The sequence below is a fragment of the Amblyraja radiata genome, chromosome 3 (genome assembly GCF_010909765.2).
Source record: "Amblyraja radiata isolate CabotCenter1 chromosome 3, sAmbRad1.1.pri, whole genome shotgun sequence".
In the NCBI taxonomy this organism is placed as follows: Eukaryota; Metazoa; Chordata; class Chondrichthyes; order Rajiformes; family Rajidae; genus Amblyraja; species Amblyraja radiata.
This window is the reverse complement of record NC_045958.1, coordinates 86,497,983-86,517,131: the sequence shown is the minus strand read 5'-3', so window position 1 is coordinate 86,517,131 and position 19,149 is coordinate 86,497,983. Positions and strand designations below refer to the sequence as shown.

Genomic DNA, 19,149 nt, shown 5'->3' with positions numbered 1-19,149 from the left:
ATGTAAATGTCACATCCTGACCAATGTGTGTGTGTGGATGTACGTGTGCATGTATGTGTGTGTGTGTGCATGCATGGAAGTGTGCGCATGGATGGATGTGTGTGTGGATGGGTGGGTGGACTGTCACACTGTCATCCACTAGCACGCCATTACCATAAGTAATTCACTCATTGTTTAAATAATTTGACCAAATAAACAGTGAAACGATAGACATTAAAATAAAACTTTATATAATCATTTATTTCCCCTATTTATTTGTTTACATTGCATCTAATCTATCTGAATATTCTTCATCAGATTCCAAGTCTTTTGATAAGTTTTGATAAGTTCTTTGATAAGTTAGTTCAAGTTCAAGTGGAGGGTCAGGCAGAGGCTACAAAAAAAACATCTCATAGTCATTAAATCTGCATGGATTATTATATGACAAGCCGACGGCAAGAATACTAACCAATAACATGTTATCTTCAAAATTTCAATTATCAAGGGGCAATAGACAGGGATGTGCATTATCACCCCTGCTATTTGCCCTTGTGATAGAGCCTTTAGCAGAAAGTATAAGAATTCATCCGAATATTCAGGGATATAATACCAAAGACTCAAACAAATACTAACATTACCCAAGGATATCAATGATAGATTTTCTCAATACTATCAAACACTTTATTCAACGAAAACGACAGAGCGTTCTGCAGGAATGGAATCATTTTTACAGAAATGTAATCTTACAGGTTTAGATCTGAAAGAGAGGAAATTATTAGGGGTTGATATATCAGTAAAAGATATTGAAGAGTCTATTAGATCTTTAAAAAAGGGAAAGGCCGCAGGCCTTGATGGCTTAAATAGTGAATTTTATTTAAAACGTTATGATCTGATCTCTCCACGCCTACAGACATTATATACTTACGCCTTTACTCAACAGAAATTACCAGAAACTTTAAATGAATCAACAATAATACTTATACCAAAAACGGATAAGGACCCTGAGGACCTAGGTTCATATAGAGCAATTGCTCTCTTAAACACTGATCAGAAAATATTAACTAAAATTTTAGCCCATAGACTAAGTTTAGTGATTCATAAATTAATACACCCCGATCAAACAGGCTTTATTCCAAAACGTTATTCATTTTATAATCTGAGACGATTATTTAACATTATATACTCAAATAGAATAGCTAATGTAGATTTAGCAGTTATCTCGTTAAATGCTGAAAAAGCATTTGATTAAGTGGAATGGCCCTATTTATTTCCGGTGAATAAAAAATTTAAACTGGGTGAGAAGTTCTGTACATGGGTTAAGTTTTTATATACTAATCCAACAGCTAGAATAATGACAAATCAAATGTTGTCAACAAAATTTGATTTATCTACAGGTTGTAGACAAGGATGCCCGTTATCCCCGTTATTATTCGCCTTTGCTATTGAACCATTGGCAGAAAATGTTAGAGCCCACCCAAAAATATTTGGGTATAATACTAAAAATACATCTCTTTATATGCAGATGATGTATTACTATATATTACAAATCCAGAAACCAGCATTCCAAACTTGCTAAATCTCATAACTCAATTTGGCTCATTTTCGGGATATAGAATTAACTGGAATAAAAGTGAAATTATGCCAATAACGGAACTTAACATATATATTGCACCAATCTCCCTTTAAAATAGTCCATGAAAAATTTAAATATCTAGGAATTTATGTGACCAAGGAATATACTTCTTTATTTAAACTAAACTTTCCGCCTTTACTTAACAAACTGCAATAAGAATATTCAATATTGAAAAACACTTCCCATTTCAATGCTCGGTAGAATTAATGCCATAAAAATGTTTTTCTTCTGCAATTACTATACCTTTTTCAATCAATCGCGATATATCTCCCAAACATTTTTTTTTTTAAAGTTGATTCTATTGTCACAAGTTTTATTTGGAATTATAAGAATCATAGAATAAGTAAAAAACATCTATGTAAATCCAAGACGAGTGGAGGATTAGTTTTATTAGTTTTATAAAAAAAATATTTTACTTTTGGGCAGTCAATATTAAAAATATGAACTTTTGGTTGGAAGATATGGATCAGCGACCAGACTGGTTAATGATGGAAAAGGAGGATTGTTTGCCTTTTGAAATTGGCCCGATTCTGTTAGCTCCCACAAAACTGAATTAAAAATCCTATAGTGAAAACCCTATAATATACAGTGGTATACGAATTTGGAAACAATTAAAAAATACATTAAAATTGGATAATTTATCACTTTCTCTCCCCATTGTAAATAATCCTTCATTTAAACCTTCTGTGTTGGATAAAGGTTTTGTACAATGGAAAAATTATGGAATTAAAAAGGTGGGACATCTTTATAGAAAAGGTATTTTTCTTTCATTTCAGGAGTTACAACAGAATTATGGATTACATTCAAATATTTTTTTTAGATATTTACAATTTAGAGATTATGTTAAATCACATACACAAGAATACAGAACTAGAGAGCCAGAGACTCTTGATGAATGTTTGAATAAACTCCCTAATACAGTTAAATTAATATCTCGCATTTATAACACTCTTAGGTAGTGAAATCCCGTCGACGGAATTATATAGACAAGCATGGGAAAATGAATTAGCTCAACCTATAACAAAAGATATTTGGGATGAAAGTCTACAACACATACATCAATGCTCGTTAAATGCTAGACATTTTTTAATATAATTTAAAGTACTACATTATTCTAAACAAAATTAAATAGAATTTTTCCTAATATCTCCCGTCTGTGACAAATGTTAATATTCAGCGGCTAATTTAACCCATACTTTTGTAAATTGTATAAAAATTAAAAATTTCTGCACGGATATTTTAAAAATTGTTTCCGAAGTTGTTAATATCCAATTGGATCCCGACCCTAAACTAATAATATTGGGAATATCAGAACAATGCTTAAAACTTACAACAAGCCAAATAAATTTCCTTGATTATAGTATTTTAATATTAAAATTTTGGAAAAACCCAACAACCCCCACAATTAAAATGTGGATTATGGAGATGTCGGTGACCTTACCTACGGAAATATCTCCTAAGCTGTATGTAAAAGGACTTGCTCGACACACAAAGTCTTTTACTAAGTATCTTTATTAAAGGCACTACACACATTATGCCCTAGCTGTCCGTGGTCATCACTGGAACTAGAGAGCGAGCTGGAGGTGGGGAAGCTACAATTATACAGGAGACAATGGGGAGTGGTTAGTAGTGGTGAGGTCACTATGTTAAAGGAGCATGCACTGATCTACATCCTTCCTCTTGGAAACAAAAGCGACCACGGCTCATACGCTAGAATCAGACCATAAGCAGGGAACAGTTAGACAATCATGATACAGACTACTCGCACACTCCGTACCGGACAGGCGGCTTGACCAACCGCCCAGAGCGGGTGCGCAACCCGCCTTCCCCTTCAACCGCAGGAGCTGCAGGAACGGGGGCAGGGACAGAGATGGGAGACCCTGGTGAAGAGCGCACCGGGGAAGGAGGAGAAGGGGGGGGGCGAAACAGGTACACCTGCAGGTGAGGCAGGAGAAGGAGGCTGGTGTGTGCGGGGCACAGAGAGCTGAGAGGGCAGTGTCCGGGGCATGCGAGGAGTGACAGGAGCAGGAGGAGTTTCGGGCAGTGGGGAAGAGATCGGCGGCGAAAACGGGTCCGCGGGGGGCGGAGCAGGCTCGTTGACAAGCAGCAGGTGCTGGCGTGTCCAACGGTACACGGTGCCCTCGTAATCAACCAGGTATGACCGGGGAGAGTCAGCATTGCCAACGACAATGGCCAGCCGGTGATGACCGGAGGTGGACTTCATCCGGACAACCTGGCCTGGGAACAGACGGGGAAGGAGACGGGATGATTTGTCAAAGGAGCGCTTCTGGATGACCTGCTTCTCGATGATGCGCTCCGTGACAGCGGCAGGGCTGCGGACCGCGGGCTTTAGGGATTGTTGAGAGACCGGGAGAGGGGGTCGAGTGGTGCGGGACATGAGGCGCTGGGCAGGCGAGCCGAGTGCGGGGTCCCGGGAAATGTTGCGGAGGTTGAGGAGGGCAAGGTAGAAGTCCGAATGAGAAAGCCGACAATGTTCCAGCAGCTCCTTGGCGCTGCGGACAGCGCGCTCTGCAAGGCCATTGCTTTGCAGGTACTCGGGGCTGCTGGTGATGTGGCGAAAGTTCCATCGGGTGGTGAAGGCGCCGAACTCCGCGCTGGTAAACTGGCTGCCGTTGTCGGATTGGAGAGTCACCGGGGAACCAAAGGTTGAAAAGTGGCGGCGAAGCTTCCCGATGACGGCAGCAGACGTGAGGGACAGCAGCTGGTCCACCTCGAACCAGCTGGAGTAGGAGTCCACCAGGACCAGGAAGTGTTTGCCACGCCATTCGAATATGTCAGTGGCGACAGCCATCCACGGCAACTCGGGAGCCGGCTGCTGCATGAGAGGTTGGCGCTGTTGATGGGGCCGGAGACTGTTACAGGCAGCACAGGCGGAGACCCTGTCCTGGATGTCCTGAACCATGCCAGGCCAGTAAAACTGGGCTTGGGCCTGGGACAAATTGGCTTCCACGCCGGGGTGGCCGTTGTGGGCGGTTTGAAAGTAATGATCCCGCAGCGCGGCCGGCACCACGACCTTGTGACCCTTCACCACCACGCCGTTGTGCAGCACCAACTCGTCCCGAACCAGGAAGTAGGGCACGGCACCAGCCGGTAGGGAAGAGCGTCGGTCAGGCTAGCCACGGCGGATGACGCCCTCAAGCTGTTGCAGGGCAGGATCAGCGGCAGTGTGTTTGACCAGGGACTGCATCTGCCAAGAGGGAATAATGTTAACGTTCAGTACCATCAGGTCAGACGATTCGTATGGATGGCGGGCAACGGAAGGGAGCGGCGCACGGTACAATATGTCGGCCACGAACATTTCCTTGCCCTTGCGGTACACAATTTCAAACGTGAAGCGTTGGAGCTGCAGCATCATTCGCTGCAAACGTGAAGAGGCCGCGTGGATAGGCTTGTTCAAGATAGAGACCAGCGGCTCGTGGTCAGTTTCAATGGTGAAGGAGTTGCCAAGAATGTAGTCCTTGAATTTGGAGCATGCGAACACCACGGCAAGGAGCTCCTTCTCGATCTGAGCGTAGCGCTGCTCAGCAGGGGTCATGGTGCGAGAGGCGTAGTGAACAGGCAGCTGCCGATCGTCATAGAGCTGCAGGCAGGCGGCACCGAGGCCGAACCGAGATGCATCGCAGGTGAGGACGATTGGCCTGTTCAGGTCAAAGTACTTTAAAGTCGGGGTGCGTGCGAGCTTGGACTTCAGGGCCACGAAGGCCGACTGGTGGTGCGGGAGCCAGACCCAGGCATTGTCCTTCTTGGTCAGCTCCCTCAGGGGGGCACTCAGTTCACTGAGGTCGGGTATGAACTTCCCCAGGTAGTTGACCATGCCCAGAAAGCGCTGCAGGCCGGGCACGTCGGTGGGAGCGGGCATTTCGGTGACCGCTGCCGTCTTCTGGGGGTCTGGCTTTAGTCCCCCGGCCGTGAAAACGTGACCTACGTAAGTGACTTCCTGAACACGGAACCGACACTTCTTCGGGTTAAGTTTGAGATTGATCTCACGAGCCCTGTCCAGGACTTTGCGGAGGTGCAGGTCGTGCTCAGCGACGTCCCTCCCGTACACCAGGATGTCATCCACAATGATAGCGCACGGCAACCCGGCAACAGCTGTTCCATGGTGCGCTGGAAAACCTCGCTAGCTGAGTTGATCCCAAAAGGCATGCGGAGAAAACGGAACCTGCCGAAAGGTGTGCTAAAGGTAGTCAGGAAGGAGGAACGTTCATCCAGAGGGATCTGCCAAAAGGAGTTCTTGGCATCTAGGACCGAGAAGACTGTGGCCGGACCGACCTGTGCAGCGACGTCCTCCACCGTCCGCAAGGGGTAGTGCGGGCGTTGGATAGCAAGGTTCAGGTCTTTTGGGTTGATGCAGATCCTGATCTCGCTCGCATCCTTCTTGGCAGCGACAACCATGGTGGAGACCCACAGGGTGGGAGCACTCACCTCCTTGAGGATGCCCGTGGCCACCATGTTACGCAGTGTGGACTCCACGCGGCCCTTCATGGCAAAAGACACCCGGTGGGCCGGTCTAATTACCGGGTTGACCCCCGGGTCAACAACGATTTTGTAGGCACAGGGCAGTTTGCCCAGAACGTCATCAAAACGGTCGGGATACTCGTTCAGGGGGTCCATGGGAGCCTGCACCAGGTGGATGTCGTGGTGGAAAGAGACCAAACCAAAGTCCTGGCATGCACGGGCGCCCAGCAGGGTGACGTTTTCAGATTCCAGCAGGAGAAAAGTGAGGGGCCGAGAGGTCTCGAGAACTGTACAGATAACCGTGGCCTTCCCCACGGCGGCCAGAATACCTCCCCCATAGGCATGAAGGCGGGAGTCATCGGGAGTCACCCTCTCCCCTGAGCTTATCTGCTTGAAGAGGCTAACAGACATAACATTGGCAAACGCACCAGTATCGACCTTCGCAGGGAAGGAGTGTCCATTGACAGTAACATGCACGGAAGGATCTGTTATCAATGCAGGTGCACCCAAAAGCGAAAACGCAGTCGAATCACCATGGGAGGAACTCGTATCAGAATCAGGGAGTTCAAGCTGGTACTGGGAACCAGGCGCGCTATCACAGTCCGCAAGGTTGTTTAGACTCCTTCTAGGAGCAGGGACAGGTTTCCCACGCGACCGACAAGCTGCAGAAAAATGGTTCAGCTTCCCGCAGGAATTACAAGTTTTACCCTGCGCTGGGCAAACGTTGAACTGGTGTGAAGAGAAATTACAATTGGGGCAGCGACAAGGGGTGACCTTAGCGGGTGCAGAGGGGGTGAACCGGCGTGGCGGGCTATTGATCCGCCGGCGGCCAGCGGTACCGGTGAAATTGATGTCCTGGGACACCGGTTGAGATACGGAGCCAACAGCAGAGGCCATGCGAGCGGAATGCATGGCATCCTTTAGCGATAGATCAGGCTTCATCAGGAGCTCTTCACGCAGTTTAAAGTTTAGGAGACCGTTGACCAGGACGTCCCTGATCATTTCGTCCGGTGTAATCACTTCAAGGCGGCACCGCCGAGCCATATGTCGCAAAGAGGCAATGAAAGCGTCAATGTGCTCACCTGGAACCTGACGCCTTGTGAAGAACTTGAAACGCTCAATAATGTTATTGGTGGGTATATTGCATAGGGCAGTGAATTTGGCTATGAGACATACCGGGTCGTAACGGTCTTCCGGAGGGGCGAACTCGAACGATGCATAATGTTCCATTGCCTCCGGACCAGCCAGGTTGAGGAGTAGGTGAGCCTGTACCGCAGGAGTGGCACCAGGATGAGCGATCGCGATGTAGTGTTCATAGTCGCGCTGGAAGACAGTCCAGCCGGGCACGATGTCCGCGTCAAAAACGAGCTTGTCGGGACGACGACACGAGTTAGCCATAGTAAAATGTAGAGGTGGGGACACAACTGGGATAAACAAATAATAAAATAAAGCCGATTAACAGGAGACGCAAGTCTACCGCGCTGACACCATGTAAAAGGACTTGCTCGACACACAAAGTCTTTTACTAAGTATCTTTATTAAAGGCACTACACACATTATGCCCTAGCTGTCTGTGGTCATCACTGGAACTAGAGAGCGAGCTGGAGGTGGGGAAGCTACAATTATACAGGAGACAATGGGGAGTGGTTAGTAGTGGTGAGGTCACTATGTTAAAGGAGCATGCACTGATCTACACTGTATTATTGATAATTTACTCTATTTTTTTTTCATTCTTTTTTTTTCTTTCCTCTCTTTCTATCTATAAATAAAAATAAACAATTAGAAGCAGTGTTAATACGTAATTGATAAATGAGGACCACATCTATTTTGATAGCTGGGACCCCGGGACCCTAGATACTAATAATATGTAATCGTTAAACAAAGTCTGTATTGGTTTGGATTATGACATAAGACATACTAAGAAACATTTAAAGCACACATTTAGACACACTAAAAATAACAAAAAGGGTTAAAGGACTAACAGCTGCTGGTGAGGCAGCCACTGCGGGGACCCAAGTATTAATGTCAGAGTTAAACCACTTGGTAAAATTGCACAATGCCAAAATTCAAATGGGAGCCATTCGTCGAGCTGCACTTGATGTCAAAGAGCCATGGAAACAGGATATTTTTCAAGGGAGAGAGGTGTCAATGGTAAACATCACAATTCAGTTTGAAAATAATGATCAATCACTTTGTGGAGTAACTTCTATTTTGGTAAAGGTATTATCCAACATTGTCAAATTATCCAAATGTCATGCTGATTTTCACAATCAAGAGATGTTCAAGCTAAAGGCCTATACATAACACCAGCACCCTACCAAACTTGACCTGCCCTTAACATTAACCATCTTAGAATATTTTGCTCTTTTTGTCTGGTCATCTCTTACCATTACAGAGCTCAAAATGTCTATTTAGGGAGGGTGGTGATGGGCATGGGAACAATGCCCAACTTGAGAGTGTGGAGTGGAAACAATGTATCATCAATTCCGAGAAACTCAGCCCTTAATGCTGTATCCAATGACTTGGGAAAGGATTGCTGTGTTTACCCTTCAAGTCGGTTTGGAGGTATTTTTCCAGTAAGGTGTGATACCTGCAGGAGGTTGCCCAGTTCCTAGATGCATACAAGAGGGCATAGATCACTGTAGCCTGGTAGACAGAAGTTATGTACCAGTCTGAGCTATTGATTTTCAAATATTTTTTCCCTTTGTTGAAGGCAATGATGGATATCATCATTTATAGACCTTATTTATACAAAATATACATGTACTTGTTTACACCATAATGTATGTGCAAATAAATTACCATTGTTATGACCTGTAATTCTTTGCCTGAACGGATGGTGGAAGCAGATTGAAATGTGGCTTTCAGTAGCAAATTTAAATTATTTTTAAACGAGAAACAATGCACAGCTACAACAAAAAGAACCTTAAGGTTATTGCTACCAGGATCTTTGTGGTAATGTGTTCTCTGATTACGTGGGTACTGAATAATTTTTAATGTGTCATAACATAAATCCATAGTTGAGTAATTTACATTACCAGAACCATGGAATTCTTTAATGACCACTACTTCATCCTTTAGGTGATGTAGGAGGGAATTTTGTACTATACCCGTACCCTATATTGACTTTACTCGGATAGGCACATACACAAAATAAAACAACTCATAAATCAGTGGTGAGTCTATCGAACAAATCAGTTTAATAAAGGCTTTAGCGATGTACTTCAGGAAACAGTGTGAGCAAGCTCAAGTTGCTTCAACAAACCAAAGTAACTGGGATTTCTATACCCTCATGACACAATGGTTACTTGTGTAGTTGAAATAAACCATCATTAATCAATGTCTTCATAACCTTTCAACTTTGTGTTTCCCTGAAGTTAACTTTAATCTTGAGTTTCTTGGTGTTCCTCTCATAATCTTCCTCCCATATATCTAACATGTATATATCATAAATGTTCAGATTCTACTCACCAAATTGAGTCCCCTCGTAAAAGAGGTAATTTGTTAATCTTTGGGAGACTTGCCTGCTAAACACAATGACCAAGAGCATCTGTAATGCAAGATTGCAACAGAGAAGAACCTAGACTGGACTGCAAAGGACTAACCTCTCACCTACTGATAAGAAAGCTTGCTTTTCAGCAGAATGTTTCAGCTTTAGCTATTTTAACTACATTCTATCTTGACCATTTTCCACATGCTCCCCAGTATGTGAGCTCCAGGGTTAACCAAACTATAACCTACTCATGGGTAGACACAAAATGCTGGAGCAACTCAGCGGGACAGGCAGCATCTCTGGAGAGATCGGCGACATTTCGGATCGACACCCTTCTTCTGTCTGAAGAAGGGTCTCGACCCAAAATGTCACCCATCTCTTTTGTGTCTACCTTCGATTTAAACCAGCACTTGCAGTTCTTTCCTACACATATAACCTATCTATCTATCTATCTATCTATCTATCTATCTATCTATCTATCTATCTATCTATCTATCTATCTATCTATCTATCTATCTATCTATCTATCTATCTATCTATCTATCTATCTATCTATCTGTCTATCTATCTATCTATCTATCTACTTTTAAAACTCTGTGGGTATGTGGGTGTACGGCATTTTGCATTTGATTCGTTACTCCGCGCAAACCGCTCAAAAACAGCAACATTTTTACCATTTCACTAGCGATTTTACTTTTACATTCGCACATTCACTCCTTGGTCAATTATTTCCCCAGATTTGAGTAAAATTGATCACAAAACTCAATTTTTAAGATCTGAACGGCTCTTACCAGCTGCTGATGCCACAATGCCAACCAATCCAAGCCGCTTCTCACTCGCTCTTCATTTGGCAGCCTGGCTCTACTCCACTGCAAATGGTTGTGTGGGTTGAAGTAAAAATGCACTGCAAATAGTTGTTTGGGTTGAAGTAAAAATGCACTGCAAATGGTTGTTTGGGGTGAAGTAAAAATGCACTGCAAATGGTTGTTTGGGTTGAAGTAAAAATGCACTGCAAATAGTTGTTTGGGTTGAAGTGAAAAGGCACTGCAAAGGGTTGTTTGTCTAAACTTGACAACTTCCTGTTTGCACTATATTGATTTTAGGTAAAACGCTACCACTTACGGCTGTGATTTTTGCCCATCTTACTCAGTCCCCCTCCGCTGATCAGGTGCAGAGGATTCTTCCCATCAATGAAAAATAAAAGTGTTCTTAGTGTTTAAAAAATGTTGAGAATCTCTTAACTGTCAATCACGCCATGAAGGCCATACCTTTTCCGGTGGAAAGGGGAGGGATTATAAAACCCGGAAATCTGGGTGTGGCTCAGTCTCTGTATGATGGGGGAGGGAGAGGTCACAACTCTGTCTGAGCTGTTAATCAATTGAACACACTGAATGTCTAATGAACTATGTGTGTGGTTTTATGGTGGTTTCATGGTGGTTTCACCTTGCTTGAAATGATATGAAACTGCATTAGAATGTTGTGGCCTTGCACCCTGCATGAAATGGTATGAAACTGCATTTGAATGTGGTGTCGTTGCACCCTGCATGAAATGGTATGAAACTGCATTTGAATTTGGTGGCCTTGCATCCTCCTTGAGTGGCATGAAACTGCACTTGAATTTGGTGGCCTTGCACCCTGCTTGAAGTGGTAGGAAACTGAACCTGAATTTGGTGGCCTTGCACCTTGCTTGAAGTGGTATGAAACTGCTCTTGAATTTTGTGGCCTTGCACCCTGCTGGAAGAGATAAGAAACTGCACTTGAATTTAGTGGCCTTGCTCCCTGCTTGAAATGGTAGAAATATGGATTTGAATTTGGCGGCCTTGCACTCTGCTTGAAATGGAATTTCAAGGAATAGCCGTGAGTCAACTGCCAGCCCACCAGCTGTGAGTGAGCTGCCGGCACATCAGGCTTGAGGGACTGAGCTGCCACCCCAAGAATTCCTTTGGCCCACAATGTCCATACTAGCCCTCTGGAGACCAGTATTCCATGCAGCCAACAACACCCATACCAGCACTCCAGAAAGCCCCCCCCCCACTGGGCACCAATATTGGAATTGGTGGAGAGGTGGAATATTGCGTCGGGAAACCAGCCCTCCCGTGTGAACATGGGACCCAACGGGTCCCACTTAGTCTAGTAGACAATAGGTGCAGGAGTAGGCCATTTGACCTTCGAGCCAGCACCGCCATTCAATGTGATCATGGCTGATCATCCCCAATCAGTACCCCGTTCCTGCCATCTCCCCATATCCCCTGACTCCGCTATTTTTAAGAGCCCTATCTAGCTCTCTCTTGAAAGCATCCAGAGAACCTGCCTCCACCACCCTCTGAGGCAGAGAATTCCACAGACTCACCACTCTCTGTGAGAAAAAGTGTTTCCTTGTCTCCGTTCTAAAGGGCTTACTCCTTATTCTTAAACTGTGGCCCCTGTTTCTGGACTCCCCCAACATTGGGAACATGTTTTCTGCCTCTAGCGTGTCCAAGCCCTTAACAATCTTATATGTTTCAATGAGATGCCCTCTCATCCTTTTAAACTCCAGAGTGTACAAGCCCAGCTGCTCCATTCTCTCAGCATATGACAGTCCCACCATCCCCGGAATTAACCTTGTAAACCTACGCTGCACTCCCTCAATAGCAAGAATGTCCTTCCTCAAATTAGGGGACCATAACTGCACACAATACTTCAGGTGTGGTCTTATTAGGGCTCTGTACAACTGCAGAATGTGCTCTTTGCTCCTATATTCGATTCCTCTTGTTATAAAGGCCAACATGCCATTCGCTTTCTTCACTGCCTGCTGTACCTGCATGCTTACTTTCATAGACTGATGCACAAGGTTTATTAATGTACATTAGTTTAACTTGACATCATGTTTGGCATGTTCTTTATGGGCTGATGGACCTGTTCCTGTGCTGTACTATATGTTCTATATTCATATATTTAGATGATTTTAAACTTAACAGTGACCTTAAATTTCAGTTGAATGTTGTAACAATCTTTCATCAATAAGTTTAACCTCTTTAATATGATGTACTATGGATTTTATTTTAATGAATCCTAATTAAATCATTGCACATGAATTGAATAAAATATTAATTAGATAATTATGTAATGGGAGCCATTGGCAAATATACTTTGTATTGAGATGAATCTACTTGCCTAATTTGACCTTGATCATCTGTTGATGTAACCAATTATTGCATGTGGAAAAGGCAATGTGCCTCTGACAACAACCAAAGCAACTTACAAGTAGCCAAAATAAACATTAAAATCCCATGAGTAATTTCAGCAACAGTGATCTCTCCAAAACTGAAGCCAACTACCCTTCAAACTACTGTATTTACCAAAGGGATGAAATGCCCTTCATTATAGAATTCCAGATTCCATAGAATTTAACAGTGACACCCCCATTGTGTCGCTGAAAGCGGAGATTTTAATCGTTTTTTTTCCACCGAATTTGTAAATCCGGATTACAAAACATGGGGGGAGGGGGGATTGTCCCCCACCACTCAAAACATGGGAGAGACGTGTGTCCCCCCCCCCCCCCCCCCCCCACCCGGATTTCCGCCCATGTTTTCACGCACTTGTTTTCTCTGGAAAGTCGAAAATTGAGGGGTGACCTGATGGAATTATACAAAATTTTGGGATGTATAGGTGGGGTAGACTATCAGATGATGTAAATGTTCAAGATCCGCGGGCATAGCTTTAAGGTGAGGGGGACAGAGTTTAAAATAAATTTGCGGGGGAGGTTTTGTACACAGAAAGTGATAGGTGTCTGGGAATGCGCTGCTAGGGGGTGTTATGTGATATATGTGGGGACATATGTGAATACTGGAGTGGTGCCGGCGGCAGCGCACAGGGGCAAAGATCCGCTATAGGATCTTTGCACAGGGGTAGATGTTGCATCGGCGGCAGCGCACAGGGGAAGATGTTGCATCGGTGGCGCGCACAGGGGTAGGTGTTGCAACGGGGGCGCGCACAGGGTAGGCTGTTGCAACGGGGGCGCGCACGGACGGGACGGATCTTGCCCAATGGCAGTGGAGCGGGGTTTGTGCAGGGACGGCGGTACTCGCAGTTCCGGGATCAGCACTGGTCCGCTCGGTGTTGAAGTCGTGGTGTGCCGGACTGTGAACCACTTTTCCACTTGTTTGGTACGTATGCTCTAACAATCTTAGTAGAGACGTTTGCAGATGTAGCCTTGTTGAATCTTTGTTTTATTTAAGTCAGTGTAGATTTGCGGCTTGTTTTCGGGTTTGCTTCAGCAACCTCGATCATGAACTCTGGCCGGGATGAGACACTTCGTGTGCAGGAGGGAACTGCGAATGCTGGTTTTTACCGAACATAAGCACAAAATGCTGTGGGCCACTACGTTGAACTGACATTTAATGTTTACTTTCTTATAGAGCGGAAATTGATATCACGATGGCAGTGGAAATGTCTCAGGTACGATTCATTAAATATTATTCTGCTTGGACCTTCTGACCAGCAGTTTTCAAATTACTACAATTGTTTCCTTAATAATAAGTGCGATTTCGTGTCTTGACATTTGGGGTCAAGTCCTCAAATGCTTCATGTGCACAGCACCATTTTAAAACATTCAGAATGAATAGTAATTCCAATTGTAAACTGTGACCAAAATAATATATTAAAATATAATGTTAAATGTTGCTCTGTATCCCAAGCCTCTTTAAACTTAAGTAATTGGTTGGTCCCAATTCAATGTGTCTCCAGATCTGAACTTGGTCTACCACTCTACCAGGATGGTGGATGAAGGGTTTTCTGAAGCCCACTCAATTTCTTTTGTGAAATGCTTCTGTTTTTAGTGGGTTGGAAGATGCCTGGGCTGTGTCTGAGAATTAATTTCCAAAATTTAACTTCGAACTTTAAACTTTTTTCACCTTGCTTCAGCAAATAGTCTGATGTTAATGATTGCCAAGGAGTATAAAAATGTCAAGAATGGCACTGTGGTATGAAGACAGAATCAATACCTGAATAATGCAGAAATGGGGAAGGGATTTGTCTGCAGGAAAACATTTTATTCTGAATTTTTGTCTCCCTCCTAGAATGCGTTTGTTAGAGTGGCCCATTTGCCACTTTTCAGTACTGCGTACAACATGGTAACTTCTGTATATAGCAGCACAAAGGAGAATCACCCCTACCTAAGGTCGTTGTGTGAAGCAACAGAGAAAGGTGTGATGGCCATTATAGCAGTAACTGTCACCAGCGCGATGCCAATTCTCCAGAAGTTGGAACCACAAAGTAAGAAATGGGATTTATTTTGCTCCTGATTCAGATTTGCGAAGTTTATTGTCTAACTGGAATGTAATTGAATGTACGGAGTTAGTTCTCAAAATGGTAAGAATAGGAATTGAAGCTGAAAATCAAATTCAAAACAAATAGGGAGTTTTGGGTATCGACTTTACAGCCCTGGTTTTAACTCAAACCAGGGCTATGGAGTCAATACCCAAAACACCCTACTTTGACTCCTTGATTTCTTGTGTATCCAACTTCAACCCTGACCCCCAGGGATAATAATTCTAAATCTGCTATGATGACATTACACAAGATGGCATTTCGGTAAAACCACATGAATCATCAGGCTACCTTTTAAACCCATGTCCTTAAAGTTTTTAGTCTAATGCTTGTAGCTATGCTAATGTGGCTTTTTATTGTTTATTCTTGAAAAAACAACCATAATTCATTATGCTAAAAGAAAAGAAAAATACAGAAAGGACCATAACAAAATTAAAATTCCATTGAATTAAATAAAAAATATAAAAGCATTAGTCAAAAATTTATTAAACAAAGGCCACAGGTATGAGCTAAATGGCTAAATTATGACAAAAAACATCTCAAGTTCAATAGAAATTAAAGGTAAATGCATAGGTAGTAAGTTTACTATACAAGTACATACTTAAAATGTATTAATAACTTGTCCTTAGGAACAGATTTGCTTCGACCAGATCCTCTTTCATTGAAGCCCTTAAATCAGATTTAATTATTTTCAGTGCGGAGAACAGTGGTATGGCTGTTACTATCATAGCTGCAAATTTTGCTATTTCTGGATAAGCAAGGTTGACGGGGAATTATAGCCTGACATCGGTGGTGGGGAAGATGCTGGTGTCAATTATTAAAGAAGTAATAACGGTGCATTTGGATAGCAGTAAAAGGATTGGTCCAAGTCAGCATGGATTTATGAAGGGGAAATCCTGCTTCACTAATCTTCTCGATTTGTTTTGAGGATGTGACAGGTAAAATGGATGGAGAGCCAGTGGATGTAGTGTATCTGGACTTTCAGAAATACTTTGATACGGTCCCACACAGGAGATTAGTGGGAAAATTAGATCAAATGATATTGGGGGTAGGGTATTGACATGGATAGAGAATTGGTTGGTAGACAGGAAACAACGAGTAAGAATAAACGGGTCCCTGTCAGAATGTTACATGGCTCGGTGCTGGGGCCACAACTATTTACAATATATATTAATGATTTAGATGATGGAATTAAAAGTAACACTGGCTAATTTGCAGATGACACAAAGCTGGGTGGCAGTGTGAACTGCAAAGAGGATGCTAGGAGGTTGCAGGGTGACTTGGATAGGTTGAGTGAGTGGGAAGATGCATGGTAGATGCAGTATAATGTGGATAAATGTGAGGTTATCCATTTTGGTGGCAAAATCAAGGAGGCAGATTATTATCTCAATGGTGTCAGATTGGAAAATGGGAAGTGCAACAAGACCTCGGTGTCCTTTTACACCAATCACTAAACATGCAGATAAAGCAGGTAGTGAAGAAAGCTAATGGTACATTGGCCTTCATAATGAGAGGAGTTGAGTATAGGAGTAAAGAGGTCCTTCTGTAGTTGTACAGGGCCCTGGTGAGACCACATCTTGAGTATTGTGTGCAGTTTTGGTCTCCTAATTTGTGATAGGACATCCTTGCAATTGAGGCAGTTCAATTGAGTAGGTTCAAGAGCTTAATCCCCGGGATGGCAGGACTGGTATATGAGGAAAGATTGGAAAGATTGGGCTTGTATTTACTGGAATTAAGGATGAGAGGGTATCTTATAGAAACATATTATAAAAGGACTGGACAAGCTAGATTTAGGAAAAATGTTCCCAAGTGTTATTTATGGCCCTTGTGATAATAAAGACCTCATGCCATGTCAGGTTAAACACTGTTTATTCAAGACAAACAAGTACAAGCTCTCACTTGGGAGTGTACTCCAAACAGCCCACAGTAATAAACTAGTAGGCGTAACTACAAAAGCATGACTCATAACATGAGCCTCTAATCTACACCAAGGTTGGGGGAGTTCAGAACTGGGGGGCCACCGTTTAAGAATAAAGGGGGGCTATTTAATACTGAGATGAGAAAAAAATGTTTTCACCCAGTGTTGTGAATTTGTGGAATTCTCTGCCACAGAAGGCAAAGGAGGCCAATTCACTGGATGAATTTAAAAGAGAGTTAGATAGAACTCTTGGGGCTAATGGGATATGGGGAAAAGGCAGGCACGGCCAACTGATTGTGGATGATCAGCCATGAGCACAATGAATGGCGTGGTGCTGGCTCGAAAGGCCAAATGGCCTCCTCCTGCACATATTTTCTATATTCACATTCAACCTCCCAAAGTGCATCACCTCACACTGGATCAGTCATTAGGCCAGAGGTAAGGCAGGGCATTGAATATAAGTGTCTATAGAAACATATAAGATTATAAAAGGACTGGTCATACTAGATGCAGGAATTTTTTCCCCATTGCTGGGGGAGTCAAGAACCAGGGGCCACAGTCTAAGAATAAGGGGGGGGCATTTAAATGAGATGAGAAAAAAACCTTTTCACCCAGAGAGTTGTGAATTTGTGGAATTCTCTGCCACAGAAGGCAGTAGAGACTAATTCACTGGATGAATTTGAAAGAGAATTAGATAGAGCTCTTGGAGTTAGCGGGAACAAGGGGTATGGGGAGAAGGCAGGCACGGGTTACTGATTGCGGATGATCAGCCATGATCACAATGACTGGCAGAGCTGGCTCGAAGGGCCAAATGGCCTCCTCCTGCACCTATTTTCCATGTTTCTGTGCCCCATCTACACTATTCCCTCAACATTTTATGCACTTGTAGGGCTTTTATTCAATATTATTAGTGTTATTAATTTATTGAATGTGTTTATTGCATGGTATCTATGTATATTACGTTAATAGGCCTGTAAATCTCCACTGTAAAAAAGTAATTGTTCCACTGTTGGTACATATGACATCCAAAATAGCTGAATGGATAGAAAATTAGCTTCAAGGAAGGAAGAGAGGGTGATGGTGGAAGGTAGCTTCTCGGACTGGAAGTCTGTTACTAATGGTGTGCCTCAGGATTTGGTGCTGGGCTTGTTACTGTTTGTCATCTACATCAATGATTTGGATGAGAACATACAGGGCAAGATTAACAAGTTTGCTGATGATACAAAGGTGGGTAGTTTTGCAGATAGTGAAGATGATTGTGAACATTTTTTGTGTTCAATTTTGCTCACTATGTTAGGAAAGATGTCGTCAAACTGGAAAGGGCACAGAGAAGATTTACGAGGATGTTGCCAGGACTAGAGGGTCTGAACTATAGGGAGGTTGTGTAGGCTAGGACTCCATTCCTTGTAGTGCAGGAGGATGAGGGGTGATGAGTAAAACCATGAAAGGAATAAATCGGGTAGATGCACAGTCTCTTGCCCACTCTACCTATTATTGTGGATAATTGGCCTAAACGTTGCGTGTGTTTTTAAAAACAGGTTATTTTTGTGATCCAAATTCAATTGCAGGTACATTGGCCTTCATCAGTCAGAGCATTGAGTATAGAGTATTGTGTTCAGTTTTGGTCATCGTATTATAGGAAAGATGTTATCAAGCTGGAAAGGGTGGGGCCAGGGTGGGCCGAAAGTCTTCTTTCCATACTTTATGACTAAGAAAAAACATTGAATAAAATGAAGAGATCTATTCCATTACAAAGGCTATATTCTACAACAATATGCTATATTCTGTTCTATAATAACTAGGATATTTATATTCTTATGCGTCAATATATATGTCATGTGATAGGAATAGAATTAGGCCATTTGGCCCATCATGTCTACTCTGTTATTCAATCATGGCTGAACACTCTCTCCTTCCTAACCCTATTCACCTGCTATCTCCCCATAACCCCTGACACCCATACTAATCAAGATTCTATCTATCTCTGCCTAAAAAATATCAACTGACTTGGCCTCCACAGCCTTCCATGGCAATAAACACCACAGATTAGTCACCCTCTGACTAAAGAAATTCCACCTCATCTACTTCCTTAAAGAACGTCTTTTAATTCTGAAGCTATGACCACTAGTCCTAGACTCTCCCACTAGTGGAAACGTCCTCTCCACATCCACTCTATCCAAGCCTTTCACTATTCTGTATGTTTCAATGAGGTCCCCCCTCATTGTTCTAAACTCCAGCGAGTACAGGCCCAGTGCCGACAAATGCTCATCATAGATCAACATACTAATTCCTGGGATCATCCTTGTAAACCTTTTCTGGATCCTCACCAGAGCCAGCACA

General features: G+C 43.2%; 1 protein-coding gene across 2 annotated transcripts in view; it reads left to right on the top strand.

Annotated features, from left to right (window-relative positions):
• The first annotated feature begins 13,634 nt into the window (after nt 1-13,634).
• LOC116971245 (perilipin-2-like) overlaps nt 13,635-19,149 on the top strand; it is a 32,216-nt gene continuing 26,701 nt past the window's right edge. For both annotated transcript variants that reach the window (XM_033018239.1, XM_033018240.1), the window contains exons 1-3: nt 13,635-13,729; nt 13,982-14,021; nt 14,642-14,837. In XM_033018239.1, coding sequence (XP_032874130.1) covers nt 14,001-14,021; nt 14,642-14,837 — 217 coding nt within the window. In that variant the 5' untranslated portion in view covers nt 13,635-13,729; nt 13,982-14,000. The remainder of the gene's footprint in view (nt 13,730-13,981; nt 14,022-14,641; nt 14,838-19,149) is intronic.